The sequence below is a fragment of the Dromaius novaehollandiae genome, chromosome 9 (assembly GCF_036370855.1).
Source record: "Dromaius novaehollandiae isolate bDroNov1 chromosome 9, bDroNov1.hap1, whole genome shotgun sequence".
NCBI lineage: Eukaryota > Metazoa > Chordata > Aves > Casuariiformes > Dromaiidae > Dromaius > Dromaius novaehollandiae.
The window spans coordinates 28,741,765-28,764,730 of NC_088106.1; the positions used below are offsets into that span (position 1 = coordinate 28,741,765).

General features: G+C 43.3%; 1 protein-coding gene across 5 annotated transcripts in view; it reads left to right on the top strand.

Annotated features, from left to right (window-relative positions):
- The window catches only part of STAG1 (STAG1 cohesin complex component), a 197,425-nt gene that overhangs the window by 27,954 nt on the left and 146,505 nt on the right, over positions 1-22,966 (top strand). For 3 of the 5 annotated variants that reach the window (XM_064517032.1, XM_064517029.1, XM_026100554.2), the window contains exon 2: positions 17,066-17,189. In XM_064517032.1, coding sequence (XP_064373102.1) covers positions 17,161-17,189 — 29 coding nt within the window. In that variant the 5' untranslated portion in view covers positions 17,066-17,160. Of the gene's footprint in view, positions 1-16,162; positions 16,313-17,065; positions 17,190-20,612; positions 20,724-22,966 lie in introns of those variants that run through there. The other 2 variants (XM_064517030.1, XM_064517031.1) reach the window with 2 other exon arrangements.

Sequence of the window (22,966 nt, forward strand, 5' to 3'; positions counted from 1 at the left end):
AGCACGCGTCCACCATGCGGACGGAGCCACGAGGGGCCGTGGGGAGGGGTGGGAGGAGGACGGCGGGGCTGGGGCCACTCGTCACCTTCTCCCCTTTCCTGAAGCCTCCTGTCTCTCCAGTCGCCGGTCACTGAGGGTCAGACGAGTATAAACGCTGTCGTAAAGGAAGGAGCAGGAACATGTGGCCGGGGTAGGAAAAAAGAGCAGGGGTTGCCCCTTTTGGCAGCAGAAACCTATTAGTTTTGGTTCAGTCATCTCATGAAACCCCATCCCGAGGCTCTACTGAAAAAGTAAATATCTATTTCATGGGGTTTTTTTCTGCTGTGTAGTAATATTCTCTGCATTTGGAGAACTGGACTTGCAGAAGTGCTCAGTATTGATTTAACCCCTGAAAAAAATCTCTTAATGTTTTTGGTATTTAAATGATTGTCAGAAGTTTTACTAAATGTCCTCAGTGTGCATACTGTGTACCCTGGAAAAGCTAACTTTGCCTCGGGGTGGAGGCAATACTTACAGATTAATGTTTAAATTTATTTGGATATTTGGTAGGGAGACAGAAATAGGGCCAGTTACAGGAAAATAGGAAAGCCCTCCTCTTCCTTGTAGTCTCTCCTCTTCCTTGTAGTCTCTCCTCTTCCTTGTAGTCTCTCCTCTTCCTTGTAGTCTCTCCTCTTCCTTGTAGTCTCTCCTCTTCCTTGTAGTTTCTCCAAGAGTTGCTCCTAGAGGGACTTTTCCCTTATTTAGCTCCTCCTGGTCTTATAGCTTTCAGTTAGAGCTTGTTCTTGTCTCACGGGAGTTGAGAATCTGTATTTGAGGAAACGCTTCAAAATATTCCCGCTCTTGCAGCCTGAGAGTCTGAAATACCGTTTACTCTACATGATGACTTCCATTATATGTAACTGCATAAAAGGTGCTGGCAGTCCCTTTCCCATCTTCCCAAAGTGTAGAAGAAAGCGCAAATTCTGCAGCTTTTAAAACTGTACATAGCGATCCAGTCTCTGCAAAAAGAAGCCTGACGGCGAGGCTCAGCTGGCGGCGTTTCCTCTCTCGCTGGAGGTCCTCAGCTTCTGGTGGTGGCACTTTCGCTCTTCCAGGGCTTTGGTTAAATTTCACTGAGTTTTACCAGCAGCGCTCAGAAAACTGAAATTTTTTAAAATTCATTTTCAGTGTCTTGCATTTGATGATAGAAGTAGGATGGTTCTCTTCCTTTCTAGGCAAGAGTGTTTTTTCTTTCCTCATCCGTTAACGTCTCTCCTTAGTCTCTTGTTCATGGGAAAAAGTCTGTCTATCTCTGAGCAGGCAGTTTGATAGTAGCAGACCTCAGTCACAGCCTATGAGTATAACTAAGTCAAGAGGTTTGTGAGGAGCAAGTATTTCCCTGTTCCAGTTGTTCAAGACAGTGTGATCAATATTCTGTACGCTGAGCTTAATTCTGTCATTCTCCTCTTCCCCTGAGCAGAGCTGTGACCTTCTGCAGACTCTGAAACCAGCCAGATATTCCTAGACTCCTCAATACCTGCGTGTGTGGTGGAGGGTTTTCTGTTGTGTTTTTTTACTCGTTAGAGTTAACCCTCTACGTCCTTCCTCAGTTCACAGTCTAGGCCAGTTGTATTTAGAGATTGGGGTTGGTGGAGGTTGGTTTGCTCTTTTTTTTGTGGAAGGGAAGAGGGTTACTGTTTGGGATGTCTTTATCCTAGCTTTCTGAGTACCACAAGATTTCCTATCCCTTTGGGTATCTGTAGCAAAGCAGATGACTCTGCCAGTTCATGCTGCAGCTCTTGATTACTTTATTACCAATGCCATGGAGCAGCTTTCATTTGATGGAAGCTTTTCCAGGTGGTGCAAGATCGCTTCTTTCCTCTGCTTCTTTTTAAGTGGTCCATTTAGGCTAAGCAAGTCATCTCCTTAAGGCCAGCAGCGGCATTAATCCAGGGAACTTGGATCAGAAGGTCTTCCTTCCCTTTTGGGTGGACCGCTAGCACTAAAATATCAGCTTTAATGGGAGAAAGCGCATTTGACAAGGCTTTAAAGCTCACAGATCAGCGTACAAAGTAAATGATGCTTGCTCAGAAATGGTGACCCTCTTCCCGGTTTTCATCACCTGGTTGTCAAAGTAACTGGTCAGAAATAAAAAAGGTCTTCCCATATTTCTTTAAGTAATGCAAAATATAATAAAGAAGCACCGATGTTTACGACTGCAGTCTGGGTATCCAGGTAAATTGGTGATAGATCTACAGTTTGGGATGTAGTCATGTTTTCAATAAAAAGGCTTTTGTATTGAGTCAGGAGGAAATAACAATCTTAAAAAGGGCTGGAGAGGAGGAAGGGTAAGAAATACAAAACAAGTTGTTCCATCACCAGTGGAATCAGTGAAGCCTACTTAAATGTGGATTTGTGTCCTGTTGTTGTATGCCTTACTGCAGTAATCCCGCCAGTTTACCCGTGTCCTTGAAGACTCCCTGCGCTGTGCGTAATGCCCCTCCTGCAGCTTCGCGCACGCCTGGGCCGAGCGGGACGCGTGGGCGACCGGCTCTGAGCTGTGTCCTGCTGGTTGGTAGACAGGACTCGCAGCAGCCCTGCTGGCACCGGCCCCTGCGCCCATCCTCGCAGGAGCACTCTGCGCAGCTAGTGCTTATTTTCAAAAATCATCCTTGAGACATCTGTCCTTCTGACAGATTTGTTCGAATTTGCCAACATGTTTGAACGTTGCCAGAGATGGAGGACAAACAGCCTGCTTGTGTACGAAGTCCTTGGGAAACGAAGCTAAATGAGCTTCTGGTCCTGCTTGCACCTTGGCTGCTCTAATCTTGCCCCCTCCCGTGTATTTTGGATGAAGCATTTCTCGTCTTTCTGTTTGTCCAGTTTGGAGCTGGACTCTGAACCATTCTCACCAGGTGCGATCATCATCCTTCATCCATGCAGCCATCATTGCCTCATCTGGAGCAATGAGCAGGTAGCCAAAGACAGAGCATTTCCAAGCTTCATTTCCCAAGAAAGTTGTCCTTTAAATGGGTTTATTGTGGTGTGTAAGGTATATTTAAGCAGGACACAATAGGACAGTTTCACCTCTACTGATTCTTCCTAGAGTTCCTGCCTAACTGCAGTTCATTTCAGCACTGAATCCGCACGTTTTGATAGACGCTTTCCGTCAGCATTATTTACCGAGCTAAAACACATCTGGTCCCGATGTGCTGATTTGCCTTTACCACCACTGATACTTTCCTTTTGGACAATTGCAGAAAGACTTCCGGTTTTAAGTAAAACTCCATAACTGCTCTCATATGTGTTGTTATTTGGTTGGTCATCTGTGACTGGTTTGTCAGGGAGGTCATTAGAGGATGCTTAGATTAGATGATCTTTAATTTCTTGAGTCCTTAGGTTCCTTTTTTTCCCCCCAAAGTGCCCAAGTGTGTCAGAATCTAAGTTAGGAAAGGCATGTACATCAAGATAGTATATTTTTTAGGTCAGTTTACAGTGCTGTGAAAAAAAATAAGCTTCTGGATCAAACCTCTACAGTTCTGAAATAGAGTTGCAACCTTCAAGCTCGGTACAGGTGGAAAGCAATTGCGGCGAGGTCTGCTGCAGCGGGGAGAAGGGTGTTAAAATCGGTATTTCCTCTGGGGTGGAGGGACAAGTTATCTTGACCGTGGAATATGGAGATCGTTACCTGGGGAGGGAGAAAACTGTGATGTGCAATGAAGCCGCTTTCCCTTTTGAGTCAATTATTCAAAATGAATTACATTTCCAGCCTTGTGTTTTACTGACTCTTTACCATCAGGGCTGAGACTTTAGAAGCAGAATTATTTTGTTCTGTGAGAAATGTCCTTCTGCTGATAAGCCATAATCTCTGAGTTTACACTGCTACCACTGCTGGTTTTCACCTGTGCAGTTTTGGGAAGTCATCTTGGGGCTTTGGTGAATTTTGTTAGTCTGGCATGTGCCTCTGTGAGAGCTGTGGATTGGGTGTGAATTTTGCTTGCAGGATGAGGTATTTATTATGGTCACTGGGGAAACATGTTTGCAAGTTTTGTATTTTTAGGTCTAGCATGGTTACATGTATCCATGGAAAAATGTGCTTCAGCTCCGAGATTTAGTGTGATGGTCAGGTTCCTTTCAGATTGGGGGATGCGAGGAAAGTATTTCAAGGTATGCTTTTCCAGCAGAGCTTTGGACTGCGTCGCTGATACGAGCTCCAGGCTGTGCCGTTTGTAGTAATCCAGGACACAGGACCAGGAGGGGTTGCGGGAGTACATCTGAGTGACTCTGGCTCAGCTTGTTCAAAGTGCGATACCCTTCTGCCTAGCGATGTCTTTGGGGGAAAGTTCTCGGTAGAGCGGTGAGAGATAACGCGAGGAGCGTTCCCGCAGCAAGCGCTGGCCTGCTTGGTGCTGTGGCCAGCGTTAGAGCTAGCTTGGATTTCAGGCAGGTGTTGGCCCTGCGACCGGAGGTGTGTAGGTCCGGTAGGAAACCGATGGCACTAGGTTGTAGGGACAGTTTGGTAGAAAAGCGAGAGACTGATATCATGCACTGGGTGACTTTGAAGGCGTATGAGACTTCGCACTCAAAAATAGGTGTCGTTTGTGTATTTTAGAAGAATAGGCTTGATTATATCTGTAATATATACTCTCTTTCCTTAGGAAGCTCATGAGGATTTCAGCATATTAGGAGATTGCTCCAGTGCCTTTAGACTTGAGGCAGTGGCAGGCTAGCACGCATCGAAGGCATTTAGCAGTGCTTCTTCCGTTACTGTTCTTGCAGGTTCTTAAGGCAAAACGCTGTGGCGTCACGGCGTGAGAGGTTGGTGACCTGAGCGGCAGCAGCTGATGGTTTTGATGAAGCGGTGATTTAAATTGTGCAGTTTATGGATGCTGTTTGGTTTGACTTGAAGCTAACTGGCTTATTAAGTAGCAAAGAGGGAAAATTTGTAATATGTTCTGGTGGTTGTAGGTTTTTTGTTTTGTTTTTAATGTGTTCTGTCTGTTGGATTTGGATTAAAGACCTACCAGCTTTCTTGCTTGTCAGACTTGGGGAGCATATAAAAATGTTGCTGGGACAGGAGAACAGGATTACACAGACTACTGGGAAAAGGCTTTGAAACAAGTTTTAAGGAGGGGAGGAATGAAGTCAGAGCTGCCAGCTAGTTTTGCTGACTGTCAAGGTTTGGGATTACTATAGCTGCTGCTTTGGTATCTACGACACATTAGGATTTGAGGGTTGGGTGGTTTTTCTCTGAAAGGCTGTAGCGTTGGGTTGTTTCAGCAAAGGAGTTGCAGTGGTGCCCGAGGTGGGTGAAGGGTGTCTGGTTTAATGCAGGGCCGGGTTTTCTGAAGAAATTGTTGGGGGCAGGACAGAAGGTGTAACTAGTTTTTATATGCATGTGTGTGTGTGTATATATATATATATTTTAATAGCTTCACTTGCCAGCTTCGTCTTGTCTGGTCTACATCAGCTACATTTTTTGGCTCTTGTTTGGTTTCCATAAACTCTTTTTTAGGAACTTAACAAGTACTTGTAATTGAGGTACTTTGGCTAATGGATAGAGAAGGATGTGGAAATTGCTCCCTTGCTGTGGTATACACCTCTCGTAGGAACAGCGCCAGTGGCGTGTCAAGAGTCCGAAGAGCCGTGCTGCTGTGAACGCTGAGGAGTCCCTTTTATGTTTAGCCAAATGATGATTATTTTTTTGTTTAACCTTTTACACAGTTATTTGAGTTAAAAGTAGTTAACAACAGAAGGAAAACAGCTTTCTTATGTTTCTTCTTGCAATTTATTCCTGCTTAAATGAAAAGCATCACTGGGACCCCTGTCCTTCACTTCCACTTAATGAAAGTACCCTTGTTCCTATCCAGCGTTTTTAGCTGGGGTTTGGACTGCCTGGCTGCAGAAGGGGCGTTGCGTTACGTCGTGATGCCTGCTGGATGTTTGCTCAGCCCTTTATTAAATGCAGCCTCTGTTCTCAGGAGCTCAAAACACGAGGGATTTAATAATCTTAAAAACCACACTCCTGTGCGCATGCGGATTACATTTGAGCGCCAAAGGGACCTTAGCAAAGCAGATGCCAATCAGATACGTGAGGCTGAGGGTTGAGCTGGACCTTCGACCTGTTAGCAGAAACGTAGTAGTGCAGGCAGCCATCGCCTCGCGTCGCGGGAGCTTTGCTGTGCTTCGTGCCCCGGAGAAGCGGATACTCCAGGATCCTCCTGTGCCCAGACTGACGGCATCCAAAGGCCCTGTCGGCCCGAAGCTTGGAAGGGTCATCTCTAGAGTACCACAAGCTTCCAATATCCTAGTCGCACCTAGGCAATGCCTAGAAATCTTTGCTATTCAAGGGACTCGGATCCTGGTAGTCTCCTGCCACCTCTTGCAACTCAGCAATTGATAGAGCTGCTTCCAGAAGTCCAAGACCTGTGGCTTTCTGAAGGAGCTTTTTCGGCGTTGGGAATCTTTTGTCACAGTCCTTTCAACACTGGCTTCTTTTTTGAAGCACCCTTGTGCTTTCATGTTCGTTTGAAGACATGGCTAAAGGTGCTGATGAGGAAATGAGCAGAGTATTGTACTGCAGAGCGGTTCTAGGCTTTTTTCCACTAGTTACATGCAGGAGTCTGTGTTAACCATTAAATGTGCTTTCTATTAGCAGTTACATGAGCTAAGAGAGGTTGTTTTAGGGATCTTATTTTCCTTGGACCTTTGTGCACATCCCTCTAAAGATCGTCTGAGTACTAGAATTATTCACTTCCCAGGGTTTTTAATTTATTTGCAACTTTAAAATGCATGTTTTCTTTGATAGCGTGGCCAAAACGTCCTGCGCTCCCTCTTGGCTTTTGTCACTGCAGTCCCAAGTGAGACAAAGAAAAGACAAAACAAACAAATGCCCGAAGAACAAAACCCTGAATCGCTCGGGGAGCGGTTTTCTCCTTTCTCCCCGTGGTCTGCATGTCAGGCTTTGCTGCTTTTTGTGAAAATTGGCTTTATTGCTGGCAGTTTTCCAGCTGCAATGAATTCTAGAACACCAGATGTCCACTGCAGAGAAAAATTACAGATGAGTAAACACTCTTCCGAGGTAGCCGCCGAGGCTGTTACGTGACCACCGCGGCTGGTGCCCCGGCAGACGGCCCGCGGCCTTGGCCCACTGTGCCGCGTGCCGGCCGCCCGGGAGAGTCGGGAGCCCCTTGTTGCCATCCACGGAGGTTGGGCTGCGCCGGGGCCCCCCGCCTTCCTCTGGCTGTGGATGGATTTTGCAGGAATAAGCGGTCGATCCAGTAAAGTGCTCGAGTGCAAATTTAGCTGGATTTAATTTTAGTCGTTTTTGCACGTGGACCTCGTTGAGGATAAGGTCACAGTGCTGTTAAAAGAAACTGGGGTGGGGTGGGGGGGTTGGAAAGGATATTAAGAGCTCATCAAGCTCACACCCTTTCCCTTCCAGCAGGCACAAGTAGTTGCAGTTGCATCGCGTTTTCAGACCCTAAGAAAGCCCTGTTGTTTCCAGAGCTTTGTCTGGTTTTTTTTTTTCCCCAGCTGTATCACTCTCCTAAAAATAACCTTTTCCCACAAACCTTGCTATGTTTTGCATATCTGACGAGTGTGACCCATCTGTTAAACAAACAAACAAAAACTCCACATTCTCTGTTTGTCCTGTGCTCGCGCCATGGGAAAGAGTTTATGCCTCCCCCTTTTTATTCTTTGCAGTTTTCTGCATATCTCTCTGTGGTCTTGTCTGCTTCCAGCTTTACCATCCTCTTGCTTTCCTCTGCAGAGGTGTGTGTAACCCTCCTGGAAGCCTGACTTGGCTCCTTAAAAATAACTATTAAAAAAAAAAAATAGTGGGGGGAGCTTTATGCCATTTTAGTGAGCTGAATCGACTCAGTAGAGAAATCAAATGAACAGGACGGCCCTTTTTGGGGGAAGCATTTCATGGTGCAGTAACTTGGCTGTCTTGCAGAAGGTTGCCCTGCGGTGGAGCGTGCAGCTGTGCCAGCCTTGCCGTCCTTCAGGCTTTCGCAGGTTTTCATGGCTGCTGGGTCAGTCTTTCCTTTTGAGAATGGCTCCGTTGCTTACTTTCTCTATGCTAGCCAACATCCCTCTCACCTTTAAATTTGTACTGTGGCCTTTTTTGGCTCTCAGTGCTTTTGCATCTTTTAAAATGTCAGTGAATTTGTCTTCTCAATGTTCCTTGCAAGTTTTTGGAATACAAGTGCAGAGAAGCTGAAGACTTCAAGGATCCATCTCCTCCTTGCTCACAGTTTGAGGACAGCAGAACCTAACTTTTCAGCACCCTTTTTTATTATATGTATTTTATGGTGAAAGCAGGTAGGTAGGAGCTTGGTAGACAGCTAGATGGCAAGGAGAAAATTGTTAATTTAGATCTTGCAGTAATCCAGACATTGTCCTGGCGTTAGAACTCAGTGCCTTTAATTCTTAGCCTCGTGCAATGAGACCATCGTTGTTTGCTATGTGAGTGAGGCAGCGAACGTAGCCCCCAGTGCTCGCCGTCACAGTTGTGAATGCTCAGTACTGCAGAAAATCAGGTCAAGTGTCTCGCTGGGTGTCCGCAGAGCGAGGAGCAGTTACGTCTGAAGAGCCTGCAAGAATAACAGAGGAAAGCAAGCGTGTTTTCATAACCTCCCACCATCAAATTCAGTTCTATTAAAAAAAAATAAAAGTCCAGAAATGGAAAAAGATAGGCAGTTTCTGTTCTTGAGCAAGCCATATCTACAGGCGGTCATTTGCCAAGGAGCATTTGATTAATTTCTTTAGTATTACCCATCCGAGGCATTACAATAAAACAGTATACAATAATATAATTAAAAACTATTGAAGTAAACACTGGAGGTGATCAAGTAAAGTTGAGCGACGTGATATTTGAGTGAACTACATTATTAAATGGTTAAAAGATTGTATCAGCTTTCCTGTGTAATCTTACTGGAGTGTCAGTGCCTCAGCACAGACATGCACAGTCCAGGAATTAGCTGCTGCCTTCCAGAAACAGTAGCAGAAGATGCAGAAAAACAGGTTGTTTTTTGCAGCTCACACTTTTTCCTGAGACTGAAAACTAGAGATGTGGTAGTATGATTTAATGCTTGGATTTCTTTTTGTCACTTAAGAATTTTATTCCCAGCTCTGCAAGAAGTGATTTGCCTAACCTTTCAGTGTGAGGTCTTGCATTTGTAATTGTGAAGTGTGCAGAATTTGTAATATTGCACAGTAGAAAGTGAGACTTGAGATTATTTTTCTGGCTGCCTGGGCAGGACCTTTCTAGGCTAAGAGCCTTCGATAAGAGGGAGTAGCAACAGCTGTTTTGCCTGTTGTTTAGAGACAGTTCCACATATGGATGCAACTGTGGATAAACTGAGATGATGGCTAAAACTGAAGGTAAAGCTAAATGGACAGCTGGGGTTTGCTGCTAGCTAATTCTTGCTCCAACAGATGCACATATATATGTAACACACCTGGAAATATCTTTAAAGAATGAAAAAAAACCGCCCCTCTTAGTGATCAAGGACGTTTTCTACTAAATGCTTTAATTTTGTGTACTATCTTGCTTGTGTTGTTCTTTGCTTTTTTTCTCTTGCATCACATGCGTTACCTCTGTGAGCTCACTTCCCTTTTTTCATATTATGTGATTATTGAGGTTATCTGAGGGGAAAAAAACAATTGTCCATCCTCGACTTGCTATTCTCACAACTCCATCCTTTTTGTGAAAGACTCCTAACCAAACCATAAGCCACACTGCTTAAAACTGTTCCTTTACTGCAGAATGAAATGCATTCAACAGCCTTCAGTGACCTTAGCCGTTGTGTGTCTTTTTTAGAAATAAAGATTTTTTTTTTTTAAAGTTTTTTCAGAAATAAAGATCTAAGAGGTATAGACCAAAATATCTTTCCCCATGTTTTGTATCTGTGGCCTTCTGCTGCTTGGATGTGCAACATTGGGTCTTACAGGCCCAAAGTACAGCAAGGACTTTTCACCAGTGAGCTGCAGGCCATGACTGAGGAAGAAGAGTACGGTGAGAAGGGTTAGGCTCCCCGGCTTTCCTCCTTTGGTCCTCTGCAGTGCGGTCCTGCAGCTGGTGCGGAGCGGCATGGAATAGAAGTTCTCTCCATGGTAGCTCTTGTCCTTTCCCTGGACACCACTGCGAAGGGTCTGGCTCTGTTTTCTTTACATCCTCCCATCAGGTATTTATACTCATTGATAAGATCCCCTGAGCCTTTTCTTCTCAAGCCTAAACAGTCCCAGCTCTCTCAGCCTCTCCTTGCATTTCAGATGCTCTAATCCCTTCATCATCTTCATAGCCCTTTGCTGGACTTGCTCCAGTAGCAATATGTCTCTCTTCTACTGGAGAACCCAGAGCTGGACACAGCACTCCAGATGTGGCCTCAGCAGTTGAGCTGAGAGAAGGATCATCTCCCTCAACCTGCTGGCAGTGCTCTTCTTGATGCTGCCAAGGATAGTGTTCATCTTTGCTGCAAGGGTGCATTGCTGGTTCGTGTTCAACTTGTCCACTAGGACCTCCAGGTCCTCCTCTGCAAAGCTGCTCCTCAGCCCCTTACCTGTGCATGGGGTTATTCCTTCCCAGATGCAAGACTTTGAACTTCATGCGATTCCTGTCAGCCCATTTCTCCACTCCGTTGGTGTTCCTTTGAATGGCAGTACAATACACCTCTGGTGTAACAGCCAGGTTGTGGATGAGGGTGTTAAACAGTAAACCTCTGGGGTATACCACTAGTGACTGGCTTTCAGCTGGCCTTGGTGTCACTTATTACAGCCCTCTGAGCCTAGCAGTTCAGCCAGTTTTCAGTCCACCTCGCTGTATGCGTACATAGCCTGTACTTCTCATCAGTTTGTGTGAGAGGATGTTATGGGAGACAGTGTTGAAAGCCTTACTAAAGTCATGATAAAGATCATCTACTGCTCTCCCCTCATCCAGCCTTCCAGTCATCTCATCATAGAAGGCAGTCAGGTTGGTTAAGCATCATCTCCCCTTCATGAATCCGTGCTGAGTGCTCCTAATCCCCTTCTTGTCAATCATATGTTTGGAAATGGTTTCCAGGGTTATTTGCTCCGTCACCTACCCAGGGACCAAGGTGAGGCTGACTGGCCTGTAGTTTTCTGGATCCTCCTTTTTGCTCCTCTTCCAGTTATCTGAGGAAGGCTTCATCTACTACTACTTGCTGACCGGGTGGTCTGTAGCAGACACCCACAGAAATGTCACCCACATTGATCTGCACGCTCGTCCTGACCGCTAAGCTCTCAGCTGGCTCCCCAGCTGCCTGCAGGCAGTGCCCCACGCGTCCCTGCTGCCCGCTCACATAGAGGGTGACTCCTTGTCCTTGCCTTCCTAAAGAGCCTGCGTCCATCCCGTGCAGCTCTCCGGTGCTATCCCACCACGTCTCTGTGGTCTCAGGGAGGCTGTAGCCCTGCACCTGTGTGCTGGCCTTCAGTTCCTCCTGTTCGCTGCCGATGCTGCGTGCGGTAGCGTAGAGGCGCTGCAGAGAGGCGCCCGGCGTGCTGATCTCCCGGGAGAGCTGCGAGGGCCTTCCCCTGCTGCTGCCCTTGTAGGCGCCTCCTTATTTACGTGCATATGCTTGAAGTGGGCCCCGATCAGCCCAGTTTCGGTGATTGTGATGCCTTGCTTTTGGTGTTGGTGTGCCTTGCTGGTTGGGAACTGCAGGTCCTACTGGATATTAAATATACAATAGCAGCAAGGAAACACACTGGCGGGGGGAATAATAACAACATGGCTAACACGCTTTTGAAGGATGGAAGGAATTAAGTTTTGCTATAGTGCGTTACAGTAGTTGCTCCCAATCTTTCCTCCTGCTCCCAAGGTTAGGCTGGATTGGGAATATTGCAGACCATGTATCAGCAGAGCTTGTGATGTGCCTTGGAGTATTGAAGGCAACTCACCAGTACTTAGTTTTTCTGTCACTTAGACTTCTGATCTTTGCTTAAATACTTACTAAAAGGTGTATGATAACAAGAAATTTAGTTTTGATATAGAATAATTCTAAGAAAAATCTTAAAGATAGGCTAAATAAGCCTAACAAATAAATAGTGGTTCACGTGATTATGTGGCTTTTCGAAATCAGGGCTAGAAATCGTCATTTAATTTGGCTTTCAGCTTAAGTGGTTGCAGGGTTAACGTGAATTCATTTCTGTTTCAAATTCCAAACCTGTGGTTGAAATAAAGCATATGCTTATAAAAATACATAATTAAAAGCAAAAGAGACACCTCCCCCCGCCCCAGTCAAATCCAGTGGGTGATGGAGAAGGCATCACAGCAGTTGGTAAATTTGTTATAGGGTTAGTTCCTGAGAATTTTTTTTTCCAAGTTCTGCAGGACCTAGAATTTATGCCTTCGATTTGTAAATGTGCTCATTTTGCAAGACGAGATGGCTGACCAAGCAGGGTGTCAGGGACCTGCCCAGGGCCGTGCACGGCGCTGGGCAGAGCAGTAGGAAGCCGGAGCTGCTCTGCCTGCGAGTGGGATTCTACTTCCAGTTTCCTCTGGGCCTTAATGAAATTGAGAAGTGTCCTGCTTTATCAATTTTAATCTTGCAAAAAAAGACATAGTAGAGAGCACTGAGGCAGAAAGCAGAGTCATTTTGTATGGAAAATGGATTTGCGGCGTATAAGCATTGCTAATTAAGAAGTAGAAGATACTGATCTATCGCTACGAGCCTTTTTTTTTGAACTCAGATGAGACAGAATCGCTTGGTCAACAAAGAAAAGCTTTTGAAAATGTCAGTCAGCCCGGTACCAGTTATCTTTTGTTTTGGGTGTATGTTGTGTTCTGCTAGGCAACGGGACTAATACTGATGTAACTCTTATTCCTAAATTTAGTAGTTGCTTGTTGCTGTTTAAAGTTTTGGCTTACACTTTATAACGTGTAGGTACCGAGGGTATAAAAAGGTTAGCTGAGCTTGATCTGGTCGTTACTTGCAGGTAGTTGCTTGGAGCTGCCCTGTTGTGGTTTTAAGGTTCGCGTCCGTCTCCTCCTCAGCTGCTTTCCGCAGTTTGTTTGAAAGGATAGATTACTTCAGCACCGGAGGAGCAAATAAACAGTATAAAGACTTTGCAAAAAAATATAGGTAGCTTTTCAGGTTAGTGGAGATGACAGAAAAGGTTGATGGAGAGCCTGTCTCAGATTTATTGTGGTAAAACTGTAGCCTTTTTTGAACTTAAGCTCCTTACAAGATGCTTCTTGAAGAAAAATTAAAGCTGACAACATGCTGGAGGAGATCTTTTTTACATACCGACTTCCATAATGGTCGTTGGCCGCCCTGTCTGCTGTGCATGGTTTAAAAAGTAGAAAAAAAGAAGAAAAAGTTTGTTTTCCCGTTGTATGTTCAACTGAATCGTCTGTTTAACTGCCTGCTTTATTTTCTTTTATTGGTTATTTTTAACTATGTCAGCATAAATTTATGTCATCTTAAGATATAGATGTGCAGACTTTTTAAAAGCTGCAAACATGCTAAAATCATTAAAACTGTGATTGAGAGAAAACATTAGTTTGTTGGGGTTTTTTTAAGTGCTACGAATAGAAGCAGGTTGGCCACAAGTTAAATGACTTGTTTAACCCTGCTGTGTTTATAATAAACATCGCAAAGTGCAAAAGTATGAAGCGTTCATCCCCCTACTCTTCTCCACCTGACGTGATAGGAAGAATGCAACAAATTGGGAATCTGTCTCAAGCTTTCTGGATTTCGCCTCAGTGATTTTATTCTTGGGCTGAATAAGACAAAAAGGAGGAGAGTTTGATTTTCTTGCTTGTGAGAATATCGTCTTTAAGAAGTGTTTTGTTATCTTTATTAGAAAAAGAGAAAATGCCGAGGTTCGCCCTTGCATAGTCTGCAGTGATCGATGATTTTTCCACAGTTGTCAAACTTATTTTATTCCCATGACTAAATTGAGACCGCCGTTCTGAACACATACGGCTTTTCGTTAGTCACTATAGTAACCTATATTTTATTTCCAAACCAAGCCTAAGCAACATAGGTGATAATTTAAGACTGAATTTTGGAAGCAGGTGGTGGTGTTTGACTCAAGTTGCAAGAAAATTCTTCCAAGCCTGGAAGGTTTCCTGACTTCAGCCGAGTATCTGGGTCGAGGAAGAAGGAATTAACGTCCAGAACAAAACAAGCAGCACAACTCTTGCAGACACGCGAGGCCTAACAGCTCCCTTGGACTGCGTCATGGCGTGGCCTTGTTCCACGCAGGGCAAGACTGCGCAGAGTCTGTGCGGGTGTAGGACTCCGGTCGGCCCCACAAAATGGGCAGGATTTTGCCTTTCCTTTTTGGGCTTCTGGCTCTGAGCTGTTCCCTTTCCTGCTCTTCAGTATTGGTAGATCATATATGTAAGCATTCATTGGTAACCCTGCTTAACTGCCTTTACGGACGTAGGACCTAGAAGGACAACTTTGTCTTCCAGATGTCTCCTTCCGTTACCACCATGTCTCACTTCCTCAGTTGCCTCCGAGTGAAGGAGCTCCTCTGTTCTCCTGGCTCCCTATCCCCTTTTCTCCCTGCTTGCTTCTTAGGCCAGGGCTTTGCTTTTCAGATAAGTTATTCTGGGTAAGTATACTTTTTCTTACCTGTGAAGGCACTTTTCTAGAGCAGTTCTGTGCTGCTGGTTACCATACGTGAGCACACAGCACATCAGTTGTAAGGGGTGATAACTAGGTTAAAAAAGAAAAATAAAAAAAACAACAAAACACCACCTAACAGTCATGCAGGATGCACAGAATATGTCCAGGACTCCTGTGGAAAATACAGCGCATGAAACCCACGCCAATTTTCTTGAACGTTTTTTGAAAGCTCTTTCGAAAAGTGGGATCGATGCCCAATATCCTGCTAGAATTAGATGAAGACGAACCGAAGATCCAGGATTGATAGGTTTCATTTGAAGTCTCGTTAGCAGATGCGAGAGCGCGCGCGGGGGTGTGTGTGTCTGTGTTTGTGTGTGTGTGTGCAAAAACCATACTACTTCTGTTTTAAACAGCGCACTGATTGCCTGGGCACAAATGTGTGGATCTGATTGTCACTCAGGAGGAAACAAGTATTTTCAGAGGCTTAATTGAATGCTTTCATCTTCTATTTTAGGATTTCATTAAGTATTCCTCTTACGTTATGTGTAAATATTAGTATTTTGTGGTGTGAAGTGCACGCTGTTCTGATCGTAGCGACTGGCTTTCCTCTCTGTTTCAGAGATAAGAGTGTTGCCTATTTTTCTTCATATGGGAAATCAATACAAAACTTAATTCAGTCTGGAGCTACATTTATTACAATAAATTCTTGCAAGCGTCTGAAAGAGTTGCTTTACGTTGTTGAACAGGCACATTATACCATTAAGAGTAGTCTCAGCCTTTAAAATACAGGAAGGACCAGTGTCTCTAGTGAAGAAACATCGATGCTACACAAATAGCACAAATAGCATTTTATGTCAGGCTTCTGTTCGTGAGGGGCTCGGGTCCAGGTAGCCGCTTCGTGTCTCTCAGCGGCCTGGCGCGTTGGCTGTACAAGACGCCGCGCTCGGCTGTCAGTGCTGCAGCGTGAACGTTCCTCCCAGGCAAACTTCTACTCTGTGTACATTGGTTTTGCCCTGAGGTGACTTGTTGATGATATGGTAGAAATAGGTAGATAAGGCAGAAAAGAGGTGATGCAATGCTGTAAGTAAAATTGTAGTAATTGCACAATGTAGTAGGTGCTACAAGGAAGAGCTGTGTGCGTCTGTGAGTCTTACTAGACCTGTCTTAACTAGAGGCAGAAGGTCTGTTCTCATTGTACAGGTACGGTTTTGGTGAATAAATACTTTATATATATATATAGTAGTACAGAAAATTTTAAACATTGTACTGTTTTGCCAGTCACTGCAGTTTTATGTAGACGCTGTGTTTGATGCCACGTCTTGCTGGCTCGATCGTCCTCCTTTGCCTTGTACGAAGTGGCTGGAGCACAGAAAAGACTGCCCCGTGAGAAGAGATTACATGTATAAAGAACAGAGATTTAAAATGCCCAGTGTTTTAAAAACATGCAGTTGAGATAAGTCCTTGGTGTTCATTGCCATCACTCAACTGCGGTGCTCCATGCAGCTATTTATTTTTATCAGGAACTCGGTAAAAGGGGAGAAGAAAAGAAATCCTTTTGGTTTCTCCATTGAGCTTGCGTTTTCTAGGAGAATGGGATGGCAGCTGTGTATTATGTTGCATCAAAGATTAGCACGTCTATCGCCTCGTCCTTTTATTTAACCTGTTAAAGTCACCACCGCTATCGTTGGGCAACTTCTGCTTCAGTCTCCTGGACAGAAGTTTTACGAGTGAGTTTAGTGCTACCACTGATAGAGCCAGTTTGTTATTTGAACTTATGGTTGGGTTCATTAGATTAAAATGCTTTCTATTGCCGTTAGGCACTTTTACAGCTTCTGACTACTCTTCTGTGACATTCAGTCGTATAAAACTCTGAGCCAGGTAGTCTGACGCAGGAGGTGTAGTTCAGTTAAAGGGAATATTATTGGGAATGTTATCTTTTACCAGTTTTGTCACTGTGCCCCAACCGAAACTTGTATGACTGTAGGTGCAGGCCTCCTGTCTGGACTCAGAACTGAGAAAGGCTCTTTCTTACGTGATTAAACTTTGGTCTGGGAAGCAGTTCATTGTGGTTGGAACAGAAAATATTTCCTAAATCTAGACCATTGAATTCTCGATGATTGCTTCTGCTTATGTATTCATGTCTAGTTTGTTTTCATTTTCTCAGATGTGCACAAAAAGGAGCAGAACTCTGTTAGAATTAATGTAAACAACTATAGGAGATGATACAAAATATTTTTGGTATGTTTACAGAAAAACCTAAGGTTCCCTAGACTGAATTGTAAAAACCAAGTGCAAGAATATGATTAAACTGTCCTGGAGACATCCACTCTGAATTTTGTGTGATTTAGTAGTGATTATACTTCAGAGCTGACCATTTTTGTTTACAGTAGCTTATTCAATATATTGACTGTTTTGGAATCACGACTAATACCTTTTCTTCTTCTTCCCTTTTTTTTTTTTTTTTTTTTTTTTGTTCACAGACTGGACTTCTTTTCATGAAAGTGATTTCCAAGTAGTCTTATAACTTTGAGAAGAATTTCTATGTAGCTCTTTTACTTTCAAGAGTGCTGCAAAAATGATTACTTCAGATTTGCCAGTACTACAGTGAGTATACATTTCTTTATATACTTGAATTTTTCAGCTTTCAAAAGGCAGAAGTAAATGGAAAGATGGTCATGTGGTTAAGGCAAGAGCTTGAGAGAAGTGAAGCTTAGTGTGGCTGTTCCAGGCCTCCTGTGTGGTCATATGCTGAAAAACTGTGCAAAAATTAAACACTTCTAACAGATGTGTTTTATTATATGGCAATTTAATTTTGCTGTAAAAAGCAAAACAAAACCTTTGCTATTCTTATGTTTCTGAATTTGGTAAGACTTCAGAAATGTGAATGGATTTTAATCATTGTTAATTGTATTCATGTATCCCTGATGTATGCTTTTTCTTACTATGAGCTGTACTTATTGTGCAAAAAACCTTCAGCTTCTGCAGTTGAAGAGAGCAAGTGGTGTTAGTGTGTTTTGATTTTGTTGGCAAATATGAGTAACTTATGCAAATGGGTACATCACTGGACCTGGATAAAGTCATTGACTGGAGAGAACAGAGTGGAAGTCTGTAATGAGAGGTGCTAGAGACCAGCTAAGCAGAGTGAAGAAAGGAATTTTAGAAACGGGAACAAAATAGAGCTTTATTTGGTAATTACTTCTTTGCTGGGAATGAACATACGAAAATGGAAATTATCACAGTGTTTAAAAAATCATCAGTTTAAAACTTGAGCTCTGTTCCAAAACTAAGGTTTGAAATCCCTTTACTGAAGAATCTGAATGTTTGGACAATTGTAAAATTATTTGTCTGACTTTAATAATAAGCACTGCTTTAACTTTTTTTTGAAAATGGTTTTAAAACATATGAAAAATGGCAGTTTTTGTTTTGGGTGAGCACCTAGCTGAAAAGAGGGTTGATCAGGATGGATAGCACTGAGAAGGGAAACGTTAACCTGGAGGGAGGTTGCTGGTGAACTTTGAGGGCAATTTTGGAACAGCTTTTCTCATTTAATATTTTCATGAATGTGCCATGATCAAGAAGTAAGAGAGTGGTGGCGAAATGTTGCAAGGACAAAAAGATGGGGATTACTGTCCATGTACTGGTGGGAAAGGGATATTCCCATTCCCAATTCAAGAAGTTGGATGAAATAGCATAGATTTTAAGATTAAAGGGCTGTATTAATAGGTTCTGTAACTCTGGTGGTCGCTAGTTGAAAAACCTGGGGGACATTAAAGATTGGCGTATTGCTCAGTCAGAAGACGACTGTGAGCCACCAATATTACGCAATTGTAGAAAAAGGTAGCACACTTGTTTTTTTCCAATAGAGCTGGGGCTCATTTAATGCCACTGTGCAAAGTGCTGATGAGATGTCATCATCAGTAGCATGTGTAGTTTTGATTGCTCATAAACAATATGAGATGTCTCTTTTTTACAAAAAAAGATCAGCAGAATTTGCTTGTGAAGGTTTTGGGACTCTCCTGAGGGCACAAAACATTGTCCAGGGTGAACAAGGTATTGCAGAAAGTAATAACAGCTAATTCAGTGGGTCTCAGCCAGACATTCATCAAAAAGGAATCTGGCTAAGGATGAGAAAATCTGAAGCAATCTTCAGTTTGGGGTATTAGCTTCACACATTCAGATCTGAAAAGCCACAATCCAATTCCACACAGAGAAAGGCAAGGTTTTCTTTCTAGCTCTTAAATAAGCAGCTTTGAAGGATTATTTTAATCTTCTACCACTCGTGTGGTTTGTTTCCACTCTTTCATACCCTTTTTAAATCTTTTAGGCTATCCCCTTTAAACAAAGGGTCCTGAAGTCAGTTTGATATATTACTGTACTTCACTTAGGACCCTGTCAAGTATTCCTTCACAAATTCTTCTCTGTGTTGAGGGAAACTGAGAGGAGTTCAGAAAAAGAATCACTTTCTGAATTTGCAGAGGTGGCTTCAGAATGCAATGAAGGTAGGATTTTACATTTTGGTATTTCAAATGTAGCAAAAAAAACCCCTGTCTGGTTTATTTGACCTGGGTGACTGACTGAGTCTTCTCTCAATGGGATGACTCATACTTGCTGCCAGGCATGTTCCTCTTTAGATTTTGAAGATCAACCATGAGAGCTGATTCATCCATGATTCATGAGCCTGTGCATTTAGCCATTTTTCTTCATGAATGCGTTTTTTCAGAAGGCTGAGTCTAGTGGTAGCAATTACTGAATTTATCACGGCCAGAACCTGAAGCCACCTCAGCGACATTGGTAAATGTTCAAAGAAGTATTTAGTAAATCTGATAAATGAATATAGGTTTAGGGTGTGGTGTTTCTAAGGGGGGTGATACGAGATTTATAGTTAAGGCTTTATGTAATAGTAGGAGGAAGGCAAATTTGCTTCAGTAGATTTATTTCAGAGATGTACAATTTGCTTGTCAATGGAAGCATGTTCTTCAGAAGCATGATATGGCAAAGAGCTGTCCAGTAATCTATATTTTCTTCATTGCCACAAGGCTAGTCTTAAGGGCTAGTTATTGTAACTTCAGAACTGTATCTGGAATTTCTAGGATGAATCCTAGAGTTATTGCCAAGTTTTCTAGGATGCCTTAGCCAACACAGCAACAGAAAAGAAAAACAGAGTAAAATTGCATTCCTCCAAGGAGTTATCCGTTGTCTGCTTTACTCTGTCTGCCCCAGTCTTCTAGGTGTCCTCACACTCTGCCAAATTCTCTTATGTCTCTGCCATGTCAAAGGTGTCTTGGAGAGGAAAGGTTGAGCCTTCGACACCACCGCCTCTCCTCCTCTTTGGTGTGCTAGGTCTCCTTAGGCCCCGATTGCTTTCCATCCCAGCAGCTTCCGGAAAGATAAATGGTAAATTGTGGCTTAGCCAAAGTTTTCCCCTCAGGTGACTAGTCACACACACATAAAATAGGAACAGGATAATTCTGGTCTATTAAGATGTGGATGACTGCCACTAGATAAATTACTTCCTAGCAGTTCTTCAAGATGTGTAGGGAATGAGGGAGATGGATGCCAGCCAGATCCTCAATAAGTGTTAAAAACCTGACAGAACTGTGAGCGTTTAAGAGATGCTCCACTCCTCATCTGAGTTCAGAAATAAGGAAAAGGGGGCACGTTTGTGTGTATCCAGAGTAGCCGTAGGGTTTTGACAGAAGCAAGAAACACTGACTTCCAAACCGAGGGAGCGCTGGGCCGCAGTGCTAGGCCTTTTCACGCAGGACTTGGGGGGCTTGTGAAGAGTCGCCCGCGTCTCAAAGTGCTGCGGGCGTTTGCATTAACAGTAAAGCAGCCCAGCACTGTAGGCTGTCCTGGATCACATCACCCCTTTCCAGATAATGTGAGTATTGAAGGGAACGTGTTTTCTTACGTTTTCCCCTTTCATTTGCTCCTCGGTGGTACTCCTTACGTACTTATATTCTTTGCAGGAAGAAATCTTTCTGCCTCACACATTGCCTGAGTGAGATTCATCTTGTTTAATTTTAGGCATTTATATCTGAATTGCTTGTCTAGATCACCTTACCGTCGATGGAGAGAAAAGGACATTCGTAAAGCATGAACTGTCTGACCTATTTTGGGCACCGACCTTAGGATGTGGTATGTTGTGCCTTAGGATTTTTGATTATCTGCATTGTAGATGTCTAAAATTTAGGTGAGATGAATCTCACTGTAGCTCTGATGTGTGGAGCCTCTCCAGACAGGCTTCCAGCAAACCAGAGATGTTTTACCAGGAAAGGCGCTGGAGAAGCAGGGATATGACGTTAAGATAACGCTCTGCTTATGACGAAGAGAAGGTGGTTAATGATTCAGCTGTCTCTTCTATATTCAGTTTTCCAAAGCTACTGAAATTTCCGGAACTAAATACACAGGTTGCGTTAGAGCCACACAGAGGCTGTGACAAAATCAAGCTATCTGTGAACGACGTGCAAGCAGGATCATGGTACGCTTCAATTAATTTATTTATATAGCTGCTGTGTTTCAAAGGGATGTCTGAGCCATTTGCTGAATCTGGTTTTACTAGAGAAAAACCTTTGTCTTGATGGTATTAGGTTTTATAAGCTACAGAGCTTCCCCAGAAACGGGGAGGTTGCTTAGACTACAGCATGCCTTACGGTTTTTCGTATCTGTGGAGATCAGAGAGCAATTCGGTTTCTCTGCAGAGAGCATGGCTTTAATTTCCCTGGCAGCAACAGAAAGCAGCAGCCGTTTCTTTGTGGAGTTTTTCACTTCTGTGTTCAAAAGTTACAGGAAAAAAAGGCTGTCACTTGGGAGGCCGTATGTGTTTTTTGTCAAATTGAGTTGCGGCGTGATGGCCCGTCTTTGAGTAAAGGCTGGACGCTCCCATTGCCCTGCAGGCCGCCTTTTCGGCTGCGCTGGCTGCTTCGCTTTTCCCCAGTGTGGTACTATTTAAGCAAATCTTTCTTAACTATGTGAGGAGCTGTTTGGTTTTTTGGTTTGGCTTCTGGATTTTTTTTTAACAAATTTTATTTTTCAAGTTTGTAATTCAGCATGAAAATTTCCAAATGTGTTATTTTATGAAACGGAGAAGTTATTTGTCTTTAATTTTATGGCAACAAAGCTACATTTAAAGTATTTTGTAGAAATGCTGTTTTTACAAGCCCATAGTTTGGGAACACGAATGTGTTTGTATGCTGTTTGTTTTTAGTCTGGGGCCGGTGGATTTTTGGGGCGTGTAGAGTATTTTGAGATAATCCATTGAAGTTGTTCTCAGAAGAGCGAATTTGCTTATGTCCTTCTGCATTTGAGTTTCTGAAACTTGTAAAGGACTCTGCGCCCTTCCTAAGTTTTGTGTTTGCAAACTGGAGAAGGTTGGAGGACAATGCCTTAAGGTATTAGAAATCCATCACACTTCTTCACTTCCACAAAACTGTTCTGGTGAGAGCACACCGCAGAGATTACAGTGGTGTCAATAAGGAGATGTATCAGCATATTCATGATTTTGATGTAATGACGTTTATATCTTTCTGCATTACCAAATAGTTTTCTTGGTGATACAACAGTTCTGTGAAGTAGTCCTGATTTATAAAGCCAAGTACCAAATGTAAAATCAGACCTGCCGGAAGATCTGAGTAGAGCATGTATTTGGTGTGCTGAAACTTCTCAGTTTCAATAAGCCACATCACTAATGCCTTAGCTTGAAGCTGTCTAATATAATGGAATAGGCATGATTTTCCTTCCCCTTCCCATGCACAAATTTTACAGCAGTGTAATTCCTTTCACTTCCAGGAAATTATTTCAGATTTAAAGAACTCTCTGGTTAGAATTAGGCTTGACCCATCCGCAGGTAATCCAGGACATTAATACTGTTTTTCTTTCATTTACAGAGATCTCGTGCAAACCAAAAATAAATCACATCAGTAACAGAAATAGTTTTGCTTGTGGCTTCTTTCTGGGCAAAATCTGATACCTCAGAAAAGCACTGAGAAGCTGAGTCCCTTCGGGCAGCAGGCCTGGCCGAAGGCACAGTGGTGCCTGTGGACCTGGCTCCTAGGGAAAAAAATAAATGTGGGGGTAACAGATTTTCCCTATTTAGTATGGTCTCAGTCTAAACCAGGACTGACTGAAAAATGATACTGTGGGCTTCTGTGCTGATAGTCCTTCAGCGATGTCAAGGTTTTTTCATCGTGCAAGTGAAAAGGTTTTTCTAACTGGAAGAATCATAAGTGTCTTAAGATCAAAGAGAGTTTTCTGGTTTGTGCCTCATGGTCAGTGTTAATCCTTTCTGTATGAACAGCTGTGCAGTGCTGTTGTCTTTGAGTGTAACTGAAAACACGGTTTAACCCAAGCGGGAACCTGCAGAATTATTGTAATGCTGTGAC